This window comes from Suncus etruscus, chromosome 6 (genome assembly GCF_024139225.1).
Source record: "Suncus etruscus isolate mSunEtr1 chromosome 6, mSunEtr1.pri.cur, whole genome shotgun sequence".
NCBI lineage: Eukaryota > Metazoa > Chordata > Mammalia > Eulipotyphla > Soricidae > Suncus > Suncus etruscus.
The window spans coordinates 14,748,771-14,771,666 of NC_064853.1; the positions used below are offsets into that span (position 1 = coordinate 14,748,771).

A 22,896-nucleotide genomic window follows, 5' to 3' on the forward strand; every position below is an offset into this window, starting at 1 on the left:
CCACACAATCAGATTCAGAACCTCCTAGATACCAGGCATAATCCTCACCATTTGAGTGACATTTCTGGGCTGGTGTTTTGGTTCTTATTTATTTTATTTTTTAATTTTGGGGTCACACCTGGTAATACATGGGTTACTCCTGACACAGTGCTCAGGAATCATTCCTGGCGCATGCAAGTCAAGAGTTCTACCCACTGTACTATGATCCTGGTTCTTGTTTTCTGATGAATAAACCAAAAGTGTGTAAGATTTTCAAAACTGACCCAACTTTACTTTTAAAAATATAATTGATAATACTATTCATAAGTGAAATGTACCCAGATTGTTCATTTATTAAGTACACACATTAAAAACATTCTCTTTTAATAATATAGCACATGAACAGAAAATATAAGTGCATGCAAGTTAAATAAATTGTGGTGTATTTACATCAATTAAATTGATTAGTATTTGACTGATCAACAAAAAACAGACTAAGACAAGAAATCATTTTTCAGAGTCTCAGGTGAAAGCAGTGCCCAGGAAGACGAGGAAGGACACACTGTGGGGAAAAACTTCAGGACATGAGGGAAACAGGGCTTGGGGCAGACACCTCAGACATGAGGGAGACACGCACATTCATGATACCAGGGAATACACACAGTGATGTAGCCACTCCTGGTGCTCGTTCAGGGGCATCACATGCTGGCAGACCTGTGAGAACAACAAGAAGCTTCACTTCCTGTTATTTTCCACAAGACATTTCTAGACCCAATATTAAAAAAATACAGCTGTGCAGATAAATATTTGTTCTTAGCACAAATCTGTCCTATAGGAACCTGATGCCCAACAGGATACACCAACCTAAATCTTACTTTAACAGAGAAGTGAAGAGTTTGGGTGTGTGGTTGTGGGTGCTGGGAAGGAAAATACTCTTTTCTGCATTAAACTTAAAGCATTATCTAAAAAGTTTTTGGAACAACAATAGATAATTTCTCTTTCTCCTGCTCTAAATTATCTTAGTATTTTATAGATAACATGAAGAAATAAAAGTTAAAAATAGAAAGCTTTATCTTTTGTTCCTCCACTAGGAGCGTTTCAGGGTCTGTGGGCTGGAGATAGTACAGCAGGTAAAGGGCTTGCTTTGCACATGGCTAACCCAGGTTTGACCTCTGGCACTCCATATGGTCTCCAGAGCCCTTCCAGGAATGACTCCTGAGCACAGAACCAGGAAGGAGTAAACCCTGAGCACCACCAGGCATGGCCTCAAAACAAAACAAAAAAAAAAACAAAAAAGAAAACAAGCCAACAAAGTTTCAGGGTCTACTGATCTGTCCTTGCCTTTGAACTGCAGGATAAATGAGAAACCCGGAGTCTAGTGCCAAAACTAGAACAATTCTGGCTTTTGCTTTGTTTTGCTTTCTAAGACTCAGAGACATTTTCTCTTTCAGCTTACCTTTGAAAACATCAGCAATGTAGATGCAAATAGTATGGATGATCTAAATGCCCATTTTAAACATCACTTTGTATTTTGAGGAGGTTCAAAGTATTTTACCTAAATTAATTTTTATTTTGCTATCAACCTAGTAAAGTACCTCAAACTGAGGGGCTAGAGTGATGATGCAAGTGGTAAGGCGTTTGCCTTGCTCACGCTAACCTAGGACAGACCCCGGTTCGATCCCCCAGTGTCCCCTATGGTCCCCCAAGTCAGGAGCGATTTCTGAGTGCATAGCCAGGATAACCCCTGAGCATCACTGGGTGTGCCCCCCCCAAAAAAAAATTAAAACAAAACAGAACTGTGATGTTACGTTCATTTAAGCAGCATGGTTAAGTGAGCATCCCATAGTCATGCCACCTAACCAGTGAAAACTGAATTAGAACCAGTCTTCTGTCCCCTAGTATAGGATAATATTAATGGTAAGGGTGTGTTACCATTGCAGACTTGGGTGCAACTTCGACGGCGAATATGTTGAGACCTCGGTTGTTCACGCAGTTTCTACTCTGCTCATTGTTGACATGAATGATCACTTTATTGTCAGACTGTAAGAAAAAGATGTCACAAGTGCAAGTCTTTACTTTCATCAATGCAGATTCAAGGATTATCAGTGTGCGCATGAGAGAGGGGAATCCTGAGAGAGGATTCCTGGGACTCCGCAGAGGCTCAGGAGGTGACAATGAGACAGAACTGAGCTAAGACTGGGGTACTGAGGAGGGTCTGGTGAAGCGTTGTGAGACTCAAAAGAGGCTTTAACATGAGTTACACCTGTGTTTCCACCTTAGCCCAATGCTTCCTTTTGATGTCACCTCTGCTTTCCTCACTCCCCTCATGCCAGGACTCCTCCATCCCCCCAACCACCTATTTACATGACTTTCACCTGTGACCCTCTCCTCTTGAGAACTCCTAGGGACCTACAACAGAGATATGGCCCCCAGTTAAGAAACACTGTGTGAGACCCCTGGAGCCACGTCTCTTCCTGGACTTTAGTTTTGTGCAAAGTGGGGTCAGGACTCACATCACATGATCATTGTTGTGAGAATTGCACATGTTAGCACATATGCCTGAAAACAAATATTCTCAGTGCCTCATTCTAGTAAAGGGAAGTTTCATTTTCCCCAAGAGAAAGAGAGAGGTGGAGGGTGAGGAAGGAGAGAGGACAGCAGAGCAGAGCTGGGGATAGGTACTCTGGTGACTTTCCTCCGTTACAGTCCACACCAGGAGAAGGGGAAGCTGGACCATGACCCCCTCACCCTCCCACCACCACTACTACAGCTTACTGGCCCATCTGAAGACTGTAATTACAAGCCCCAGCTCACTCCCTTCACCAGGTCTAAATTCCTCCATCTTGTTTTCAGGATAGCATTATAATTCAGACCTATTATGCCAATGTTATTCATTTGCCTGCCTTTCTAATGCTTCTCCATGTAAAACTCAAAGTTCCTGGAAAAGAGAGACATTAACTCTTCCAACAGCCTTTCTCAGACAGATGCTCCTGCTAGTAAGGTTGCCCTCTGGTACCTGAATCTCAGTTATTTTTCAGGGGCTGGAGAAATACAGCAAAGGACTGAATTATGTGCTTTGCATGAAGGATGTCCAGGTTCCATCCCTGTCACTGTATGGTCCCGAGCACCACCAGAAGTGACATCCAAGCACTGACCCTGAAGTAGCCACTGAGCACTGCCCAGGTAGGCCCCCCCAAACCCAGAAAAAATTTCTACTTATACTCCAAATCCCACACACAGTTCACTTTGTGTCACAAATCATTTACCAAATTCTACCATCCAAACTATAATCAATTATAAGAGATACAAACAAGGTTTAGCTCCTATTCCACCTAAAACTGGTCTTATGTAAATCAACATTTATTCTCTGATGTCTTTCCAGAGTATTGTTTTATCTTTCCAACAGGAAAATAAATGCCTTGAAAGCAGAGAGCATGTTATAATTTCTGGTGGTCCCTCCTGAGACTAGTGGTTTTTTTTTAAACAATATGGATTTATATGGGCATAATATATAGCCAAGCTTAAGTACAAATGTGGAAGACTTAAAAAGATTGTAACTCTCGGGGCTGGAGAGATAGCATGGAGGTAAGGCATTTGCCTTTCATGCAGGAGGTCATTGGTTTGAATCCCGGTGTCCCATATGGTCCTCCATGCCTGCCAGGAGCAATTTCTGAGCCTGGAGCCAGGAATAACCCCTGAGCACTGCCAGGTGTGACCCAAAAACCAAAAAAAAAAAAAAAAGACTGTAACTCTGGAGAGGAGGGGCAGAGTGATAGAACAATGGAACAATGGGCAGGGCACTCTTCTTGCATCAGCCAACAGGGTTAGATCCCCAGAGGGTGGAAAGGAAACTGGAGACATTGGTAGTGGGAAATGTACACTAGTGAAGGGATGGCTGCTGAACTTTGTAGTCTATAAAACTAAATCATGAACAACTCTCCAACTATGTATCTAATCGTGATTCAGTTAATAATTTATTTTATTATTTTTTATTTGGGGGGGGGGGTCACACTTGGCAGTACTCGGGTTACTTGTGGCTCTACTCTCAGAGATCGGGGGACCATATGGGATGTCAGGATTCGAACCACCGTCCTTCTGCATGCAAGGCGAACACTCTACCTCCATGCTATCTCTCCAGCCCCAATAATTTATTTATTTATTTATTTATTTATTTATTTATTTATTTATTTATTTATTTATTTTTTGGTTTTTGGATCACACCCTATGACGCTCAGGGGTTACTCCTGGCTATGCACTCAGAAGTTGCTCCTGGCTTCTTGGGGGACCATATGGGACGCCGGGGGATCGAACCGCGGTCCGTCCTAGGCTAGCGCAGGCAAGGCAGGCACCTTACCTCCAGCGCCACCGCCCGGCCCCCAATAATTTATTTTATTAAAAAAATAAAAATAGGGGCCAGCGAGGTGGCACTAGAGGTAAGGTGTCTGCCTTGCAAGCGCTAGCCAAGGAAAGACCGTGGTTCGATCCCTCAGTGTCCCATATGGTCCCCCCAAGCCAGGGGCAATTTCTGAGCTCTTAGCCAGGAGTAACCCCTGAGCATCAAACAGGTGTGGCCCGAAAAACCAAAAATAAAAAATAAAAAAAATAAAAATATTGGGGCCAGAGAGATGGCACACAGGTAGGGTGTTTGCCTTTCACGTGGCCAATCCAGGACAGACAGTGGTTCGAATCCCGGCATCCCATATGGTCCTCTGTGCCTGACAGGAGTAATTTCTGAGCACAGAGCCAGGAGTAACTCCTGAGCGCCACCAGGTATGACCCAAAATTCAAAAATAAAATAAAATAAAAATAAAGTAAGTCTCACCCAGTAACTAAACAACCAGTGGTCCTAAAAATGAAGTTATTTTTAATAAGCTTTCATGACTTTTATAATGTTTAGGAAACTGGTTTTGCTGTCTTCATCAATGTATGTAACAGACAGGAAGATGATGACACATAAGTCAGGGGTGTATGCTGGGCATAAAGTGTCCCCAGTCCAATCCCTGGCATTACATGCCCTGCCATCTGGCACTGCAGAGTACAAGCAATTTTGCTTCCTTGGGCCCTAGCACTGAACTGTCACCTAGTTGGTTATTTCTTTTTTTTTTTAACTTTTTTTTTTTTTTTTGTGGGTCACACCCGGCAGTGCTCAGGGGTTTTTCTGGCTCCAGGCTCAGAAATTGCTCCTGGCAGGCACGGGGGACCATATGGGACGCCGGGATTCGAACCGATGACCTTCTGCATGAAAGGTAAATGCCTTACCTCCATGCTATCTCTCCGGCCCCTAGTTGGTTATTTCTAAGAGTAGCTTCCTGGGCCTCCTGAACAAACTTCAGAGCCATATATATACCCAGAAAAAGAAGAATGTGTGCTCTGTTCTTTTGTCTTGCATTATCAATAGCAGCCAAAGGAAGGTGAAAGCTGGAAAAATCTGGTTGGACAAAAATAGGTCCTGGAGAATGGAATATATTGATCATTAAAATGATGATAGCCCAAATAGCAGCAGCAGCTTCTTCTTCTTCTTCTTCTTCTTCTTCTTCTTCTTCTTCTTCTTCTTCTTCTTCTTCTTCTTCTTCTTCTTCTTCTTCTTCTTCTTCTTCTTCTTCTTCTTCTCTTCTTCTTCTTCTTCTTCTTCTTCTTCTTCTTCTTCTTCTTCTTCTTCTCTTCTTCTTCTTCTTCTTCTTCTTCTTCTCTTCTTCTTCTTCTTCTTCTTCTTCTTCTTCTTCTTCTTCTTCTTCCTCCTCCTCCTCCTTCTTCTTCTTCCTTCTTCTTCTTCTTCTTCTTCTTCTTCTTCTTCTTCTTCTTCTTCTTCTTCTTCTTCTTCTTCTTCCTTCTTCTTCTTCTTCTTCTTCTTCCTCTTCCTCCTCCTCCTCCTCCTCCTCCTCCTCCTTCTTCTTCTTCTTTTTTTTGGATGGGAGGGCTTCCAAGTGGTACTTAGGGGAAGCCCAGGGTGCCATTTCCAGGAATTCTTAGCTAGCTGAACCAGAAAGTTAATACTAGAACCTGAAGGGCAAGCTCTAAGCACGAAGACTGGCATAATCCCTGAGTACTGCCAGGTGTGGCCCAAAAAGAAACAAACAAAAATTCTGTCCAGTTTGAGTTAGAAACCTAGAAGAATAAGTGCTTATGTCAAATAGTAGAAATGAAACTATGTATACTCTTTAATTACTACAAATAGTATATTCAATTACTACAAGTAGTATAAATGAAGTAGCCTATGTATAAAGAATATTCAGGGCCCGGAGCCCGAATAACACAGCGGTGTTTGCCTTGCAAGCAGCCTATCCAGGACCAAAGGTGATTGGTTCGAATCCCGGTGTCCCATATGATCCCCCGTGCCTGCCAGGAGCTATTTCTGAGCAGACAGCCAGGAGTAACCCCTGAGCAACACTGGGTGTGGTCCAAAAACTAAAAAAAAAAAAATTCAATTACTAAAAATAGTACAAATGAAATAATATATAGGTGGAATCGTATAAGTGAAAGAAGATATTCACTTACTGCAAATACATTCAAATACAATGAGAAAGAAGATGGACCATGTTTGTGAAAATCACAGCTATGAGAATCAATTGAATGGCTGATACCTTGTTTTCGATCACTGACGTAATCCAGCTGTCACACTTGTAAGTATGCACAATGATGTTTTCATAGCCATCCATTGCTCTGGCCTCGCCTTTGCTAAGGACAGACTTACAAATGGCCTTCTCAAGCTGCCCACTGCAGACCTCCATCTGGACAGCTTTAATTCGTGGCTTGCACTTTTCTGCATAGATATCAATGACAAATGGACATGCCTAATAGGAAAAAGCAAACCTTGCTTGAGCCTTTGCATAGAATTTAAAATAGGTGATTTATTATAAGGAGGCTTATCATTTGATTTAAAAAGATGCACCGTTCTTTCTTTCTTTCTTTTTTTTTTTTTTTTTTGTGGTTTTTGGGTCACACCCGGCAGTGCTCAGGGGTTTTTCCTGGCTCCGTGCTCAGAAATTGCTCCTGGCAGGCACGGGGGACCATATGGGATGCCGGAATTCGAACCGATGACCTCCTGCATGAAAGGTAAACGCCTTACCTCCATGCTATCTCTCCGGCCCCAGATGCACCGTTCTTTCCAGTTTATTTTTATCTTTTTGTTTTGGGTCGTATCTGGCAGTACTCCTGGTTCTATTCTCAGAGATCACCCTCAGTGGGGCTCAGGGTACCCGATTGGGTGTCAGGGGATCAAACCAAGGTCTCCATCATGCAAGGCAAGCACTCTGACCTCTGTACAATCTCTCCAGTCCCTCCAGCTCATAACTCAGTTCAAAGTTAGTCTAAGAACAGAGGCAGGGGAGAGAGGGTTGGAGAATGCACTTTGCCAGTGAGAGCCCCAGGTTTCACTCCTGGTCTTGCAGAGTCCACTGAGCACCAACTGGATGTGATTCCAGATGATTAAGCTGGAAGGAGCCTTTTGGTCCAAAAACCTAAAGAACAACAACACAAAACTGAAACCCTAAACCCAAAGTTGGTGTTAAAGCTCCACTTAAAATCAGAAGCACAGGGGCCAGAGAGATAGCATGGAGGTAAGGCGTTTGCCTTTCATGCAGAAGGTCGGAGGTTTGAATTCCAGCATCCCATACAGTCCCCCGAGCCTGCCAGGAGTGATTTCTGAGCATAGAGCCAGGAGGAACCCCTGAGCGCTGCTGGGTATGACCCAAAAACAACAACAACAAAAAAAATCAGAAGCACAAACATTTTCTGATTTGAAAATAAAAGCCCCCAAACAAATAAAAGTAAAACAGAAAAGAGGAACAATCGAATCAAGAGATGGACCAGAAATAACATTAGTAATTGAATATTATTAGAAATAACAGTAGAAAGGGAGGTAGACATTTTGGTGGAAGTGAGGTATGACGTTAAGATCCTAAGTGTATTAACACACTACAGCAAGCATGCTACTTGAACTTCAACAACAATAAAAAATAAACAATTAAAAATCAATTAACCAGGGACCGGCATGGTGGTGCTAGAGGTAAGGTGTCTGCCTTGCCAGCGCTAGCCTAGGACAGACCGTGGTTAGATCCCCCGGCGTCCCATATGGTCCCCCAAGCCAGGAGCAACTTCTGAACACATAGCCAGGAGTAACCCCTGAGCGTCTTGGGTGTGGCCCAAAAACAAAAACAAAACAAAAAATAATCAATTAACCAATAAACACAAAAGAAATACAAAATACAATATCTTGTGCAGGGAGACAAACCCCTGGTAGGAGCTTTGTGTTCAATCCCTGATGCCATATGGTCTTCTGAGCAGCACCGTGTGCAACCAAAGAAAAGCAAGAAAATATATGTTATTTCTTTAAATCAGACAATTTTCAGGAGTCTGATTCTTCCCAGCAGCCACATCCAACTCATCGGCCAGCTCCACAGACTCATTACTGTTCTTGGAAGAGATGCAAGCTCTAAGATTCATGGGGACACTGGTATCAAGACAGCAAAACCCTGGGCACCTTCAGGAAGGGATGGGCTCAGTCCCTGCCCAGTTGAAGCCTCAGTAGCCATACCTACACTCCAGTTGCTGCCACGTCGATGGCCCAACTTCACTGCTTCAAAACTAATCTCTGCAAATACCTAGTTGATGAGGTCTCCAGGTACATCGGTTTTGGGGCTGAAAACTGGGGTCTCCTTGGAGTGGGGTGAGAAGCCTCTACCTCTCTATGCTTCCCGAAGCCCCGACAGCCACATCCACATCCCTCAGCCACCACCTTGTCAACTCATCAGCCCAGCTCCACAGATTCTGAAATTTCTGGAGCATGTGCTGGCATATGTGGTTCTGTGACATCTCTAAATACTGACACCCTACTAGGAACATACTACATTACATGTGAAAATAGCACAGAAGCCATCAAACCACAGAATGCTCAACCAGTAACAAACAGCTTAGGAAGCCTTCAGACAATGACTTAATCACCCCATTGTGAGATCTAACGGTTTTCACAAATTTTCTTTTACTGGAATTTTTTTTGATAATTCTATTATCATTTAGTTGTAACAAAGCAATATAAAGTAAATTATTTTATGCCTGCAAAAACAGGGGTGGGTGGGAAATAGGGACAATAGAGGAGGAAAAGTTACATTGATGGTGGCACTGGCCTTGGAACATTGAAAGTCAGACAACTATTATGAATAACATTGCAAACCACAGTGTTTAAATAAAGGAATAACATTTTAAAAATGCAAATAAATGATATAATTTTCTCACATATCAGGTACTCTAACTCTTTTATTTCTGAATTACTTAAATGTTGGTAGTTACTAAATTTCAGATTAGAACAAAAACTTGCAAAAATGACTGAAATATGCTGTTGCACTTGGATCCACTGATAAAATTGTACAGAAATCTGAGAGTCGAACTCCAAAGTTTTATGTCAGTAACATGTTCCTAAGCACACTAGACATACTGCAAATCCTGAGAGGCTTTACCTCTGTCAGCTCCAGAGCCTTGTTATAGCCCATTGAATGAAGAGTGACCCAGAGATCACGGGGGTCTCCCTGTATGTCATTGGCTTCCATCAGGTTCAGATCCATGAAGCCCTGTCTTGTTAGTTCATTCTTCTTTGTTTCAAAATTCTCTGTCAGAACAAGATTTCTTTTTTACATACTTTTAAAATTCACACATTTAACAAAATGTCTCCTGTGTCTTATTCTTGAAGAGATTTTAGGTTAGAACTAGGAATATGGTGAAGTGGGAGAGCACATGCTGTTGAAGTGGGAGGCCCTGGGTTCAAACCCCAACATCTTGAGGGCCCAGGCACTACTGGGCATGGTCTGTAGAAACAATGGCTACAATAACAGAAATGTCTGTGTTAGAGAATGCCTTTAAATCTGTAAACAGTCATAATGAATGAAGAAGAAGGCCTCAACGAAACTCTAATTTTTCACAGTTTTATACAAGTACCATCGCAATACACGATTTAGTTTTTTAATAAAATCTAAAGTAAAATTATATAAGCATATAAAATGAGAAGGAATTATATCTTTTCTGGATAAATTCCAACTTACCTGCTTATTTATAGTATACTGTCATATATTCAAAGAATAAAACTGTCTCACATATATACATATATATGTACATATATACATATATGCCACTTAAACTCAGTAGAACCTGGACAAATTTTTTTTTTTTTTTTTTTTTTTTTTTTTTTTTTTTGGTTTTTGGGTCACACCCGGTGGTGCTCAGGGGTTACTCCTGGCTGGCTGCTCAGAAACAGATCCTGGCAGGCACGGGGGACCATATGGGACACCGGGATTCGAACCAACCACCTTTGGCCCTGGATCGGCTGCTTGCAAGGCAAACGCCGCTGTGCTATCTCTCCGGGCCCGAACCTGGACAAATTTAAAGCACTGCTGCTTCAATGGAGATGTGAAAGATTCCAGATTTAAAGGAAACTGTGACATGACGAATTGTTCTAATTTTAGTCTATATATTCCCTGCCCTTTTATAAACTAAGAGATAATGGGAAATACTTTGAAGTGTATAAATAACCTCCAACAACCCCAATCTGTACATGACCATTCTATTATTAATTGTAAGTAAAATGAATGATTATGGGTGACACTCTGCTAAATGCCATACAGCAAGAAAGATTTTATTTTCCAACTTTCACCTGTATTATACCCAAGGAAAACTTTGACTTGAGAAACCTTTTTATTTATTGTCAGAAGAGCAGCACAAATATAATGGTTTAAAACTGTTTAACTGATTAAGAGTTTAGAATGTGGGGCCGGAGAGATAGCACAGCAGTAAGGTGTTTGCCTTAGGTGCAGAAGGACAGTGGTTCAAATCCCGGCATCCCATATGGTCCCCCGAGCCTGCCAGGAGTGATTTCTGAGCATGAAGCCAGGAGTAACCCCTGAGCACTGCCGGGTGTGACCCCTCACAAAAAAACAAACAAACAAACAAAACAAAACAAAAAAAAGAGTTTAAAATATTTACTTTGGAAAGTGACCCATAACTTTTAAAAAGAAGAGAGTGTAAATGTAGATTAAATTAGAACACAGAGAAATGGTAACCAAAATGGAGGATAAAAATACTGCCTGAGAACCGCCGGGTGTAGCCCCCCCTCCCCAAAATACTGCCACTAGGGCTGGAGCAATAGCACAGCAGTAGCACATTTACCTTGCATGTGGCTGACCAGGATGAACCCAGGTTTGATTGCCAATATCCCATATGGTCCCTCGAGCCTGCCAGGAGTGATTTCTTAGCATAACCCTATCACCTCAGGTGTGGCCCAAAAACAAACAAACAAAAAATATTGCCACTATGCAGTTAAGCAGACTAAAAGATTGTTATTATTTGATATATAACCAAAGAAAGGATTACTTTCAAGAAAGCTTTATCTAGATATAATATAGAGATTATCAGCAATTGACCTACTTTCCTACTTTTTTTTTATTTGGGCCACCCTGTGATGCTCAGGGGTTACTCCTGGCTATGCGCTCAGACATCGATTGCTCCTGGCTGGGGGGACCATATGGGATGCCAGGGGATTGAACTAAGGTCCATCCTAGATTGGCCACGTGTAAGGCAAAGGCCCCACCGCTGTGCTATGGCTCCAGCCCCTAGCAACTGGCCTACTTTTAAAGCTGAAGATTCTCAATCCATCAGAAACCAGAGCAAATATAGTAAGCAGGTGCTTGCCTTGCACACAGCCAACCTGTGTTCGATCCCTGGTATCCCATGTAGCACCATGATCCTTGGCAGGAGTGATCAATGATCACAGAATCAGAAGTAATCCCTGAGCACTTTTGGTGTGGTTCCCCCCAAAAAATATTCTCAACCAACCCTCCACTAATTCTCTTTTTGTGTATATATTTGTGTTGTACCAAGATTAAACCCAGGGGCTTACAAATGTTGGACGTGTGCTTCACCACAGCCATTTGAGCACCACTGGGCAACAATAATACTATAAGCAAACAGTCCCCATTTTTGTATTATTAATGTTGGTAAGAATTTCCTTCCAAATAATTCCCTAAATCAAACATTATTGGGGAATTTTTGAAGCCTGGTGTTTCAGGGTTTGGAACTGACTTCCTGAGTTTGAAACCAGTCATGAAACTTTCTTGCTGGGGAGTCTTGGTCAAGTGATAACTTCTTAAATTCATTGTTCTTATTTGGAAAAAGAGAATAAGATAATCCTCACAGAGCTTCTGTGTAAAAAATTCTTCTACTTGGCATATAGCAAATTCTCCAAATTCTCTTTATCAATAACTCACAGCTGCTGCCATGTAAATGGTCCAGGTTCACAGCTTCATGACTAAACCTGGAAGGGATGCAAGCCAAGCTGATGGCACTCACGGGGCCATAGTCTTTGGGCTGAAAACTGTGGGGGCCCCTTGGGAAAAGGGTAGGCTAGAATTGTCTTACTTCTACAGCTCCCCGGGGCTCCTGTAGCATGCAGCCTAATATTCAGCCATGTGACACCTTCAAATTCTACAATACTGACAACCCAGTAGGTGCAAAGATGGAAAGTAGCACAGAAGTCCGTCAAGCAATGCATTACTTAGTAAACCCTCAGACTCCACTGAGATATAACAATTGACACAAACTTTCTTTTTTTTTTTTTTTTTTTTTTGGCTTTTTGGGCCACACTCCGCGGTGCTCAGGGGTTACTCCTGGCTGCATGCTCAGTAATAGCTCCTGGCAGGAACGGGGGACCATATGGGACACCGGGATTCGAACCAACCACCTTTGGTCCTGGATCGGCTGCTTGCAAGGCAAACGCCGCTGTGCTATCTCTCCGGGCCCCACAAACTTTCTTTTACAGAACTTTATTTGTTGTTGTTGTTGTTGTTGTTGTTTTGAGCCTCACCTGGACATGGTCAGGGGTTACTACTGGCTCAAACTCAGGAATCACTCCTGGCAGAACTGGGAGACCAGAAAGGATGCCTGGGCTGGCTTGTGCAAGGCACATGCTATGCTACTGCTCCAGCCCCACAATTTTCCTGTTGTTTTGGAGCCACACCTTGTGATGCTCAGGAGCTGCTTCTGGTTCTGAACTCAGGGATCACTCCTGGAGGGCTCAGAGGACGTTATGGATTATCAAAGATCAAAATTGGGTCAGCCACATACCAGGCAAGCATTGACTTGCTGTATTGTTGTTCTGACCCCTATACTTTTGATAATTCCACTTACCGTTTTGTTGAAGCAAGCAATAAAAAAGAAACTATTTTGTGCCTGCCAAGGAAACAGGCGTGGGGGGTATGGGAAACTGGGACAATGGTGGAGGGAAGGTTACACTGGTGGTGAGACTGATATTGGAACACTAAATGCCTGAAACAACTAGATTATGAAAAGCTTAATAAGCTACAGTGTTAAAATCAAGTTTCAAAAAATGTTTATTAACATTACCTATTTAAATGATTAAGCTGGAATTTTATTTAATAATAACATCTTTTTGTTTTCTTCTTTTTGTTTTTTGTTTTTTGGGCCACACCAGGCAGTGCTCAGGGGTTACTCCTGGCTATCTGCTCAGAAATAGCTCCTGGCAGGCACAGGGGACCATATGGGACACTGGGATTCGAACCAACCACCTTAGGTCCTGGGTCGGCTGCTTGCAAGGCAAAACACCGCTGTGCTATCTCTCCGGCCCCTAATAATAACATCTTAAGAAAACTGATTTACTCTTATGGAACATACTCTAGTGCTAACAAATAACCAAATATGAGTCATTGTTAAAATAAATTATAAGTTATATTAATAAAAGTTATATTAAAACATCTTAAATTTATGTGTACTATCAGATTATAATGCAATATACATTTTATATTAATTCATACATATACTTCCATTTTTTTTTTTTTTTTTTTGGTTTTTGGGCCACACCCAGTAACGCTCAGAAGTTTTTCCTGGCTTGGGGGACCATATGGGACACCGGGGGATCGAACCGCAGTCCGTCCAAGGCTAGCGCAGGCAAAGCAGGCACCTTACCTCTAGCGCCACCGCCCGGCCCACATATACTTCCATTAATACAAAATATATATAAGGACAAGAAAAACATTACATCTAGTCCCCTGAGCACTGCTAAGAGTGATTCTTGAGCACAGAGACAGGAATAACCCTTGAACACTGCCAGGTGTGGCACAAATCCTTCTCTGGCCCCCTCCCACATCATGTGCATACTCATGTCTGGCCCCAGCTCTTGGTTTTCCTTTTAATCTTTCAGCCCATGGTTCCAATACAAACATCCTACCATCTTCCCAGCTCTTACTTTAGCAACTGTGCTTCATTTTCAGGATTTCCATTAACCTTCTTAATATTTTTTTTTGGCTTATGTACCTCCATAGACACACTTTTAAAATTCTACTCCATGGAGGAAGGGCATTTGCCTTGCATGCAGAAGGAAGGTGGTTCGAATCCCTGCATCCCAGATTGTCCCCCAAGCCTGCCAGGAGCAATTTCTGAGCATAGAGCCAGGAGTAACCCCTGAGCACTGCCAGGTGTGAGCCTCCCCCCCCCCCCAATTCTACTCCAATGCAGAAGAGAAACAAAAACTAAAAAATTAAAACTAGGGGGCCAGAGAGATAGCATGGAGGTAGGGCATTTGCCTTGCACACAAAAGGATGGTGGTTAGAATCCCGGCATTCCATATGGTCCCCCGAGCCTGCCAGGAACGATTTCTGAGCGTAGAGCAAGGAGTGACCCCTGAGTACTGACGGGTGTGACCCCCTAAAAATTTGAAACTAAATCTTTTTCATGTATAAGCAACTGCCTGGAAACCACTTAACTTTTTAATAGTAAAACTTAAGGTCACTAGCTCTTTGCTGCCCTCAGCTGGTCACTGCTTGGGACTCTCAGTTTATTTTTGCTCTCAAGAGCCAGGACAAAGTTTATATCTGAACTCCAAAGAGCAGAGTGTGAGGGGAAACTCAGTGGATTAGGTGATAGTATTTAAACCCCAGTGACCAAATCTCTTTTCTCTTTCTCTTTCTCTCTTTCTCCTCTCCTCTCTTCTCCTCTTCTCTCTCCCCTTCTCTCTCTCCCTTCTCCTTCCCTCTCTTCGGGATCTCTAGCAAGAAAGGCTTAGAATTGTCAGTCACTGACTCTTCATTCACTGTGGTCCTGAATATGTGCTTGTGCAGAGCAAATCCTGGCCAGCCTGTTGGGATCTTGACTACCCCATGGTTTGAGAATCTCTTGAGAGGGAAAACTAGGCTGCAAATCAAATAGAAGTAATTCATCTTTTCTTTGACTGTGAGTATTACACCAACTACCAATGTGTTTCTTACCAATTCCTCTTTTCTTCGCTTCTGTGGTGGTTTTGATAATTGAAGGTCATACATTTTTGTTGATGGTGCTTGATGGGGGCTCACCCAAATCACACTTTTATTTTAGGGGGGAGGGCATACCTGGCGGCACTCAGGGGGACTATTAGCTGTACTCAGAAATTACTCCTACCAAGTTCGGGGGCCCATAGGTAATGTCAGGGATGGAGCAGGGTCAGTCCTGTGCAAAGCAAATTTTCTACCCATTGTGTGGTTGCTCTAACCCAAATCAAAGAATCACGAGATTCCTGCACAATTTGTATCATAACACACAGTCACAGTGTGTTGGCAATCCCACAACTGGCTGTGGTGTTAAGGGTTCTAAACAGTGGAGATATTGGTATTGCATTTGAGTATACAGGGCAGTGCCAGACACTGAACTCAGACACACCAGCCACAGGTTTGTAAAGCAGCCAACATATTTAACACTGAGTTGATGCAGGATTCCATCAACTACCATGTTATTCCATTGATTTGAAGGCAGGGCTCCTGGATCGGTGCTGACACTAGTTCATGCAACCTCAGGAAACCATATGTTGCCAGAGATTAAAATAGAGCTGGCAGCCTGCATGGTAAGCAACTTATCCTCAGAATGAAATCCCTGGCTCTCCATTCAGAGACAATGCTTGTCTTTTCTCCTCAAGTCTCTTCCCTTGGGTCTTGGGTGCTGTGATGATCAGGGGTTGCAGACACACTTGGTTGTGATACAAATTTTTTTTGTTTTGTTTTTGGGTCACACCTGATGGCGCTCAGGGGTTACTTCTGGCTCTCTGCTCAGATATCGCTCCTGCCAGGCTTGGGGAACCATATGAGAAACTGAGAATCAAACCATGTCTGTCCTGGGTTGGCCACGTGCAAGGCAAATGCCCTACCGGGTTGTGATACTTTCTGATGTTGCATTTCCGGTTTTGGTTCCTGGGCCACACCCAGTGATGATCAGGGGTTACTCCTGCAAGTGCTCAGGAGACTATATGGGATGTCGACTAAATGGGAGATCCAACCCAGATCAGTCAGGTGCAAGGCAGGAACCCTACCTGCTGTACTATCTCTCTAGTCCTGCAATACTTTACTTCTTAAGGGTGAAAAGGTGTGTGGGCCCTATTCTGTGTAGAGCATCTAGCAAGCATGTGTGAGACAGGATCAGACCCCCAGAAGTGCTCCACATACACGAAGTGTGATCATGGTCACTGTGTGAGATTCTAGCCATGTACAATGTGAACGAGGCCCTCTGCAAGTACTGCAACCAAATACACAGGAGCATCTCCACTATGGTGTGTGATATCAGAGGGCATGCACGATCCCTGCTCTGATGAGAGTAGCCAGAGAAAGGGAAGTGAGGAAAGGGATACCAGTGCCGCAGTGCTCCATAGTCAAGGAAACAGTGTTTACCTCTGCAGACTGCCCAGGCATCCTCATCACACTTCTCGCCACTTGTTCTCAGTTCAAAAAAATTATATTCTTCCAGGCTAAGAAGACCATTCCCATCTAGATCAATAACATCAAATATATCTGATAAAGTTGACCTAAAAGGATTAAAAAAAGGTGCAAATTACTGTTTGTCTCTAAGGCAACTAATTAGAAGAACATTTTGAAAAGAAAATAAAGGTAGTCTCTATGAACTATAACTTTTTTTTGTTTGTTTTTTGGGCCACACCCATTTGATGTTCAGGGGTTACTCCTGGCTAAGCACTCAGAAATCGCCCCTGGCTTGGGGGGACCATATGGGACGCCGGGGGATCGAACCGCGATCCTTCCTTGGCTAGTGCTTGCAAGGCAGACACCTTACCTCTAGCGCCACCTCACCGGCCCCTATGAACTATAATATTAATGCATCCAGACATATGCTTGTAAAGTCTATGGAAGATAAACAAAGCTCTAAAGAAACCACAGTAGCTCAGCACTTAGAAGAAACCCCTAAGCAACAGTGTCTTTTCTTTTTCCTTCTCTAATCTTTTCCAGCTTGACCTGCAGCCAGATCTTAGTGTCTATGTCTTGGGCACGAGAGAACTACCTAGAATTTGAATTTCAAACCTGACCATTATTTCAGTCAATAGTACAAAACTAGCTAGCAAGATCTATTTGTAGGACAATTAATGTCTTATGGGGAAGGGATTGGTGGCTGTGTGACTAAAGTTAACTTGCCAAATGGTGAAACCCAGAAATCAATAGCAAGTCACAGAGCACTGAAGGAAAGTTTATTTTCAGATGCCAAGGAAATGAGCTGAGTAAAGAAACTAGAATGTGGAGGTTAAGGGTACATGCTGTTCAAAGGACAGGAGACACAGGCTATCAATGTACTCTGGTCCAAGTTTCAGAGCTCCAGCTTTATGCCTCAATAAATGAAACTTACCTAAATTCCTTTGTAAGAAATAATTCTCCACTTTCATCTCTACATACAAGCTGGGCTTCTTCGGCTATTGGTTTTATTTCTTGCCTCAGCCTACAGCCAGTTGTACAAGGAATTAACCAGTAAGTTCCAGGCCCCAGTTCACCAGTCCACCCAAACACCTTTTCTCAAAAACAAAACAAAACAAAAAACAAAAAAAAAACCTGTAAGATTTTATATCTTTGATCTTTTCCTGGAAACAAAACACATTAGAAATATTCTTTTTTTTTAAACATTTTTTTAAAATTTATTTAAACACCTTAATTACATACATGATTGTGTTTGGGTTTCAGTCATGTAAAGAACACCACCCATCACCAGTGCAACATTCCCATCACCAATGTCCCAAGTCTCCCTTCTCCCCACCCGACCCCCCCCGCCTGTACTCTAGACAGGCTCTCCATTTTCCTCATACATTCTCGTTATTAGGACAGTTCAAAATGTAGTTATTTCCCTAACTAAACTCATCACTCTTTGTGGTGAGCTTCCTGAGGTGAGCTGGAACTTCCAGCTCTTTTCTCTTTTGTGTCTGAAAATTATTATTACAATGGTGTCTTTCATTTTTCTTAAAACCCATAGATGAGTGAGACCATTCTGCGTTTTTCTCTCTCTAGAAATATTCTTTATCAATATCTACCTATTATGATTCTTCAAAAAAAAAATTTTTTTTAATGGTTTTTGGGTCACATCCGGCAGTGCTCAGGGGTTACTCTTGGCTCTATGCTCAGAAATCGCTCCTGGCAGGCTCAGGGGACCATATGAGATGCCAGGATTCAAACCACTGACCTTCTGCATGCAAGGCAAACAAACGCTTTACCTCCATGCTATCTCTCCGGCCCCCACAAAATATTTTTATTAGGTGAAACCTTAGTGAAAGACCATGAGATGATTTTTTTTTTTTGCCACATCTGGCAATGCTCAGGGATTACTCCTAGCTCTGCACTCAGGAACTACTCCTGTAGGGTGCTCAGGGGACCCTATGGGATGCTGGAGATTAAACCCAGGTCAGGTGCATGATAAGCATGTGCCCTATATGCTGTAGCATTGCTCCAGCCACCCACTGGATGATTTAAACATATATAAATATATTTAAAATTACTGCCTAAAGAAAAAGATCTTTTTAATCTTGCCCAGTAATCTTAAAAACTGTGATTATATTTTTAAGGTAAGTTTCCTACTTTGACTCATATATAAATGCATAATTTGTACATCAGATTTCAATGACATAAAATAAAAATTAAGTATATTGTATTTTAAAAACTTGACCACTTGTATAAATTAATGCCTACATGCCTTCCTTCCTGCCTTCCTTTTCTCCTTCCCTCCCTTTCTTTCTTGTGTCATACCTGGTAATTCTCAGGGTTTACTCTTGGCTCTGCACTCATAAATCACTCCTGGCAGGCTGGAGGGAAATTACATGGGATACTGGGAATCGAATCTGCGTTGGCCAAGTATAAGGCCTATGCTCTGCCCCCTTGTACCATTCTCAGAACCCAAAACTAATTTCATTTTTAAGTTCCTAATTATGTGAGAAAAACACTGGACTTCTATTATTATTTAATATGAACTTATAATAAACAAGAAGGCAGAATTCAAGACAACTCATAAATACTCATTTTTCATCATGGAGTATTTATTATGAGTACCACAACATTTGTGGAGAAAATTTTTTTTTATTTTTCTCTGTTCTATGAAATAAAGAAAAATGTATCCCTTGATATGCTTTCTAGGTATTTCTGGAATCTAATAGCTTCCTATGGGTTGTCTGTGTCAAATACATTAAACTTAAGCATTTTGAGTTGTGTACAATTAGATAAGCAAACGGCTACTTATTCATCAGTATAGAACAATGGAATTCTGATACTGTGTCCAAAAACCCCTTTCAAGACCCAAATGTATGTTATTCTGAAACTCATACACAAATAAACTTACTCATCTCAATTCTGGATTCAGTATTATCTCCCCTTCAAGTCAGGATACACAAAGAAGCAAATGTAATAAACAGGGTTGATCTGAAAATTTAAGACTTAAAATCTACCTTTTGAAAATGATGGATCTCTGAATGAAAAGTTCTTAGAGAACATCAACCTGCTATTCCAGGACCCTCCCTTATCTCCACATATAAACTTGAAGTGCCAGTACAGATGGTAAATGAAAAATCTTCCAGTGGCACACAACACTTTTTAAGGAGAAAAATTGTGAAACTAAAAATTTAAAAATCCTTTGTAAATATGACATATTACAGAGAAACAAAAACCTATACGGTAAAGAAGTAAATAGGAACTCATTCAAACTATATTATAGGCTGGCTATGTACTAATATTTTTATACATGTATTCTCATATGAAAGCAATTTTATCCAAAACAAAATGGGAAAAGCTACAGTTTCAGATGATGCTTTATCTTGAATTTAACTTCAATCAGTTCTGAAGAAGAGTTTAGTCAAACGTTAATAACTTCTGTCATTTTATATGCTCCTTGGCTATAACTATACTTGTCTGTTAGGAAGTCTACAATAAAGACTTTTATGTAACATTCCATCAGGGAAATGTTTGTCTGTCGTTGGACCTATATAAAGATTAAATATGATATTGCAGTAAGCCCTTGAATAGTATTATTCTGTTGTTGTGCAGCAGATGTATTTTGTAGTCCTCATAAAATAAATAGCCACATTTATGTATCTGCCTCACATATTTGGCCTCTGAGTAAATATATAATTAAAAAAGATCAGAAACAACCCACAAGCAACATATAAAATCATTTAAAAGCATTTCTTTATATCAATCTGTGAAGCCTATAAAATGAGTGAAGCCTGAGGATAGTTATTCTGAAGTTTGTTTTTTTCTGTAGCAGTGTAAGTAAGATAAACATCCAGAGCAACTTTTCCAGGCTTGAATTGCTTATATTTTTGGTGGGGGGAATCCACTGGCATCTGTCATTTTTACGAAGTGTACCCAAAAATGTTCATATTGAAGTAACAGACTATGTATAAAACAGGAAAGTGAGGCAGAATGTGATAGAACTTAAGTTATGGAGCCCAAATGACTGATTAATCCTCGATTCTTAGAACTAAGCAAACAAGAAAAAATCTTTTATAATTAATAAAGCATATATATTACTCATAATGATTTCTGCTTTGTTTTGGGCCACAACTGGTGGTATTCAGGACTCACTCCGGGCTGACACCTTACACTCAGAGGCCATTCTTGGTGGGACTTGAGGGGATCATATGGGATGCCCTGCATTGACCTCAAGTCGGAAGGGTTCAAGACAAGTGCCCTAGTCACTTTACTACCACTCTGGCCCCTGATAACTTTGTTACAGGGGAAGATACAGAAGTTGACATTAAAATTGACATCATTTCCCCCAGATTAGCGTTCATACTCTAATTAAAAAATAAAAATTAGAAAACAAATATGCATACTTCTCTATTTTGTAGTTCTGTAAAACCCATAAGCTGTATACTTGCTTGACTTTCACTTTCCTTAAGAATATACATAGTTGTATCAACTGATAACCAAGGAGATAGTTTTCCTAAAAATAAAAACAAAGACCAGACATATTAAAATAAGCACTCTTTGTTCTTAATATACATACATATATAAATGTATATATATATACATTTTTTGAAAGGTCAGTGTTTCTTTCAGCTTTGGATTTTTTCAAGTATACACATCCCTTTTAAATTTATTTTGTAATCTTTCTTTGTTTTTGTTTGGGACAATACCCACCTGTGCTCTACCATGAGTAGCTTCCAAGCACTTGTGCACATGAACAAAAAATTCCGAAAAAAGGCAACTTACTTCTTTTCATAATATAATATAAACTATGATTTTACAAAGGTACATAGCTGTATTATTCTTAGGAAGACTTTTTCCCCCCACTAAATATTACTACTAAAAACACATATTCTCATAAAAAGACTAAACTGAGGGGGCTGGAGTGGTGGCACAAGTGGTAGGGCATTTTGCCATGTACGCTGCTAACCTAGGAAGGACTGTGGTTCGATCCCCAGCGTCTTATATGGTTCCCCAAACCAGGAGCGATTTCTGAGCACATAGCCAGGAGTAACCCCTGAGTGTCACTGGGTGTGGCCCCACCCAAAAAGAGACTAACTTGATATCTTAAAAATATACCTTAAGGGGCCGGAGTGATAGCACAGCAAGTAGGGCATTTGCCTTGCATGCTGTCGACTGGGGTTTGATTCCCCAGCATCCCACACAGTCCCTTGAGTACTGCCAGGAGTGATTTCTGAGTGCAGAGTCAGGAGTAACCCCTGAATGCCCAACCCCCCATATAAATATTCATTTATATACACACACATAAATATATATACACACATTAAAACATTTTAACTTGCCTTCGACCTGACTCAGGTTTAGTGGTTTAATAGTTAGATAAACCATGGATCTCTGAGCAATATGCATCTTGTATTGATGATTAATGATTTCCCCATCTTCTTCCACGAAAAAGCAACCTTTAGATTGTACACGCTGCCACTCCTGAAATGTAGAAAAACATGTTTTTCAAACACTGTTTACTCAACGCTTCCAGTATGAATAGAGAATGATAAGAAGAAAATGAAGGAGGTAAAAAATAAATGCCCTTCTGACACAATTCAATTATAATTAACAATAACATGGCTAGGACAAAGATACATTATACATGCAAAATAATATCAAACATCCAGTTACCTAAAATAGTGCCTGGCATACTCTCAGGGCTCAATAAATATTATCTGACTATCAGAACAGATAAATATAAGTAGAGAAAACCATAAGATTCATCTTAAAGGGATTTAAATGAAAATGTAGAAAATGACATAATAGAAGATGTAAGAAAAATAAAGTTTCTAAGGATGGGAGATGTTTGAAGCATAACTAAATATACTACTATAATAATCAAGTGAAATTCATTCTTGGAACTGGCCCCAAGAACAAACCATTTTTATTGAGATTTATTTCCCACTTTTGTGGGAGGAGACACACCAAGAGGTGCTCAGGGGACCTAGGGTCACTCCTGGTAATTCTTGCAACAGCCCATCACTGCTCAGAGGACCATATTGTATTGGGGAATAAACTGAAATTCCACACAAGTGAGGTATTTGTTTTAACCCCTGTACTACCTTTCCGGTCCTCTCACTCATATTTTCTTAACAATAAATGATTGGTAGGGGGTGAAAATGGAACAAAACAAAACAAATTGAAATGATCCTAACATGAATATACACAGCAT

At 41.2% G+C, this 22,896-nt stretch overlaps 1 protein-coding gene across 1 annotated transcript in view; it reads right to left on the reverse strand.

Moving 5' to 3' along the window:
- Nucleotides 1–346: 346 nt before the first annotated feature.
- EFCAB7 (EF-hand calcium binding domain 7) overlaps nucleotides 347–22,896 on the reverse strand; it is a 44,783-nt gene continuing 22,233 nt past the window's right edge. Inside the window, exons 7-14 of the mRNA XM_049774431.1 lie at nucleotides 22,022–22,163; nucleotides 21,086–21,195; nucleotides 17,626–17,783; nucleotides 16,665–16,798; nucleotides 9,432–9,580; nucleotides 6,561–6,770; nucleotides 1,912–2,019; nucleotides 347–693 (exon numbers count right to left, since the gene is read on the reverse strand). Coding sequence (XP_049630388.1) covers nucleotides 619–693; nucleotides 1,912–2,019; nucleotides 6,561–6,770; nucleotides 9,432–9,580; nucleotides 16,665–16,798; nucleotides 17,626–17,783; nucleotides 21,086–21,195; nucleotides 22,022–22,163 — 1,086 coding nt within the window. The 3' untranslated portion in view covers nucleotides 347–618. The remainder of the gene's footprint in view (nucleotides 694–1,911; nucleotides 2,020–6,560; nucleotides 6,771–9,431; nucleotides 9,581–16,664; nucleotides 16,799–17,625; nucleotides 17,784–21,085; nucleotides 21,196–22,021; nucleotides 22,164–22,896) is intronic.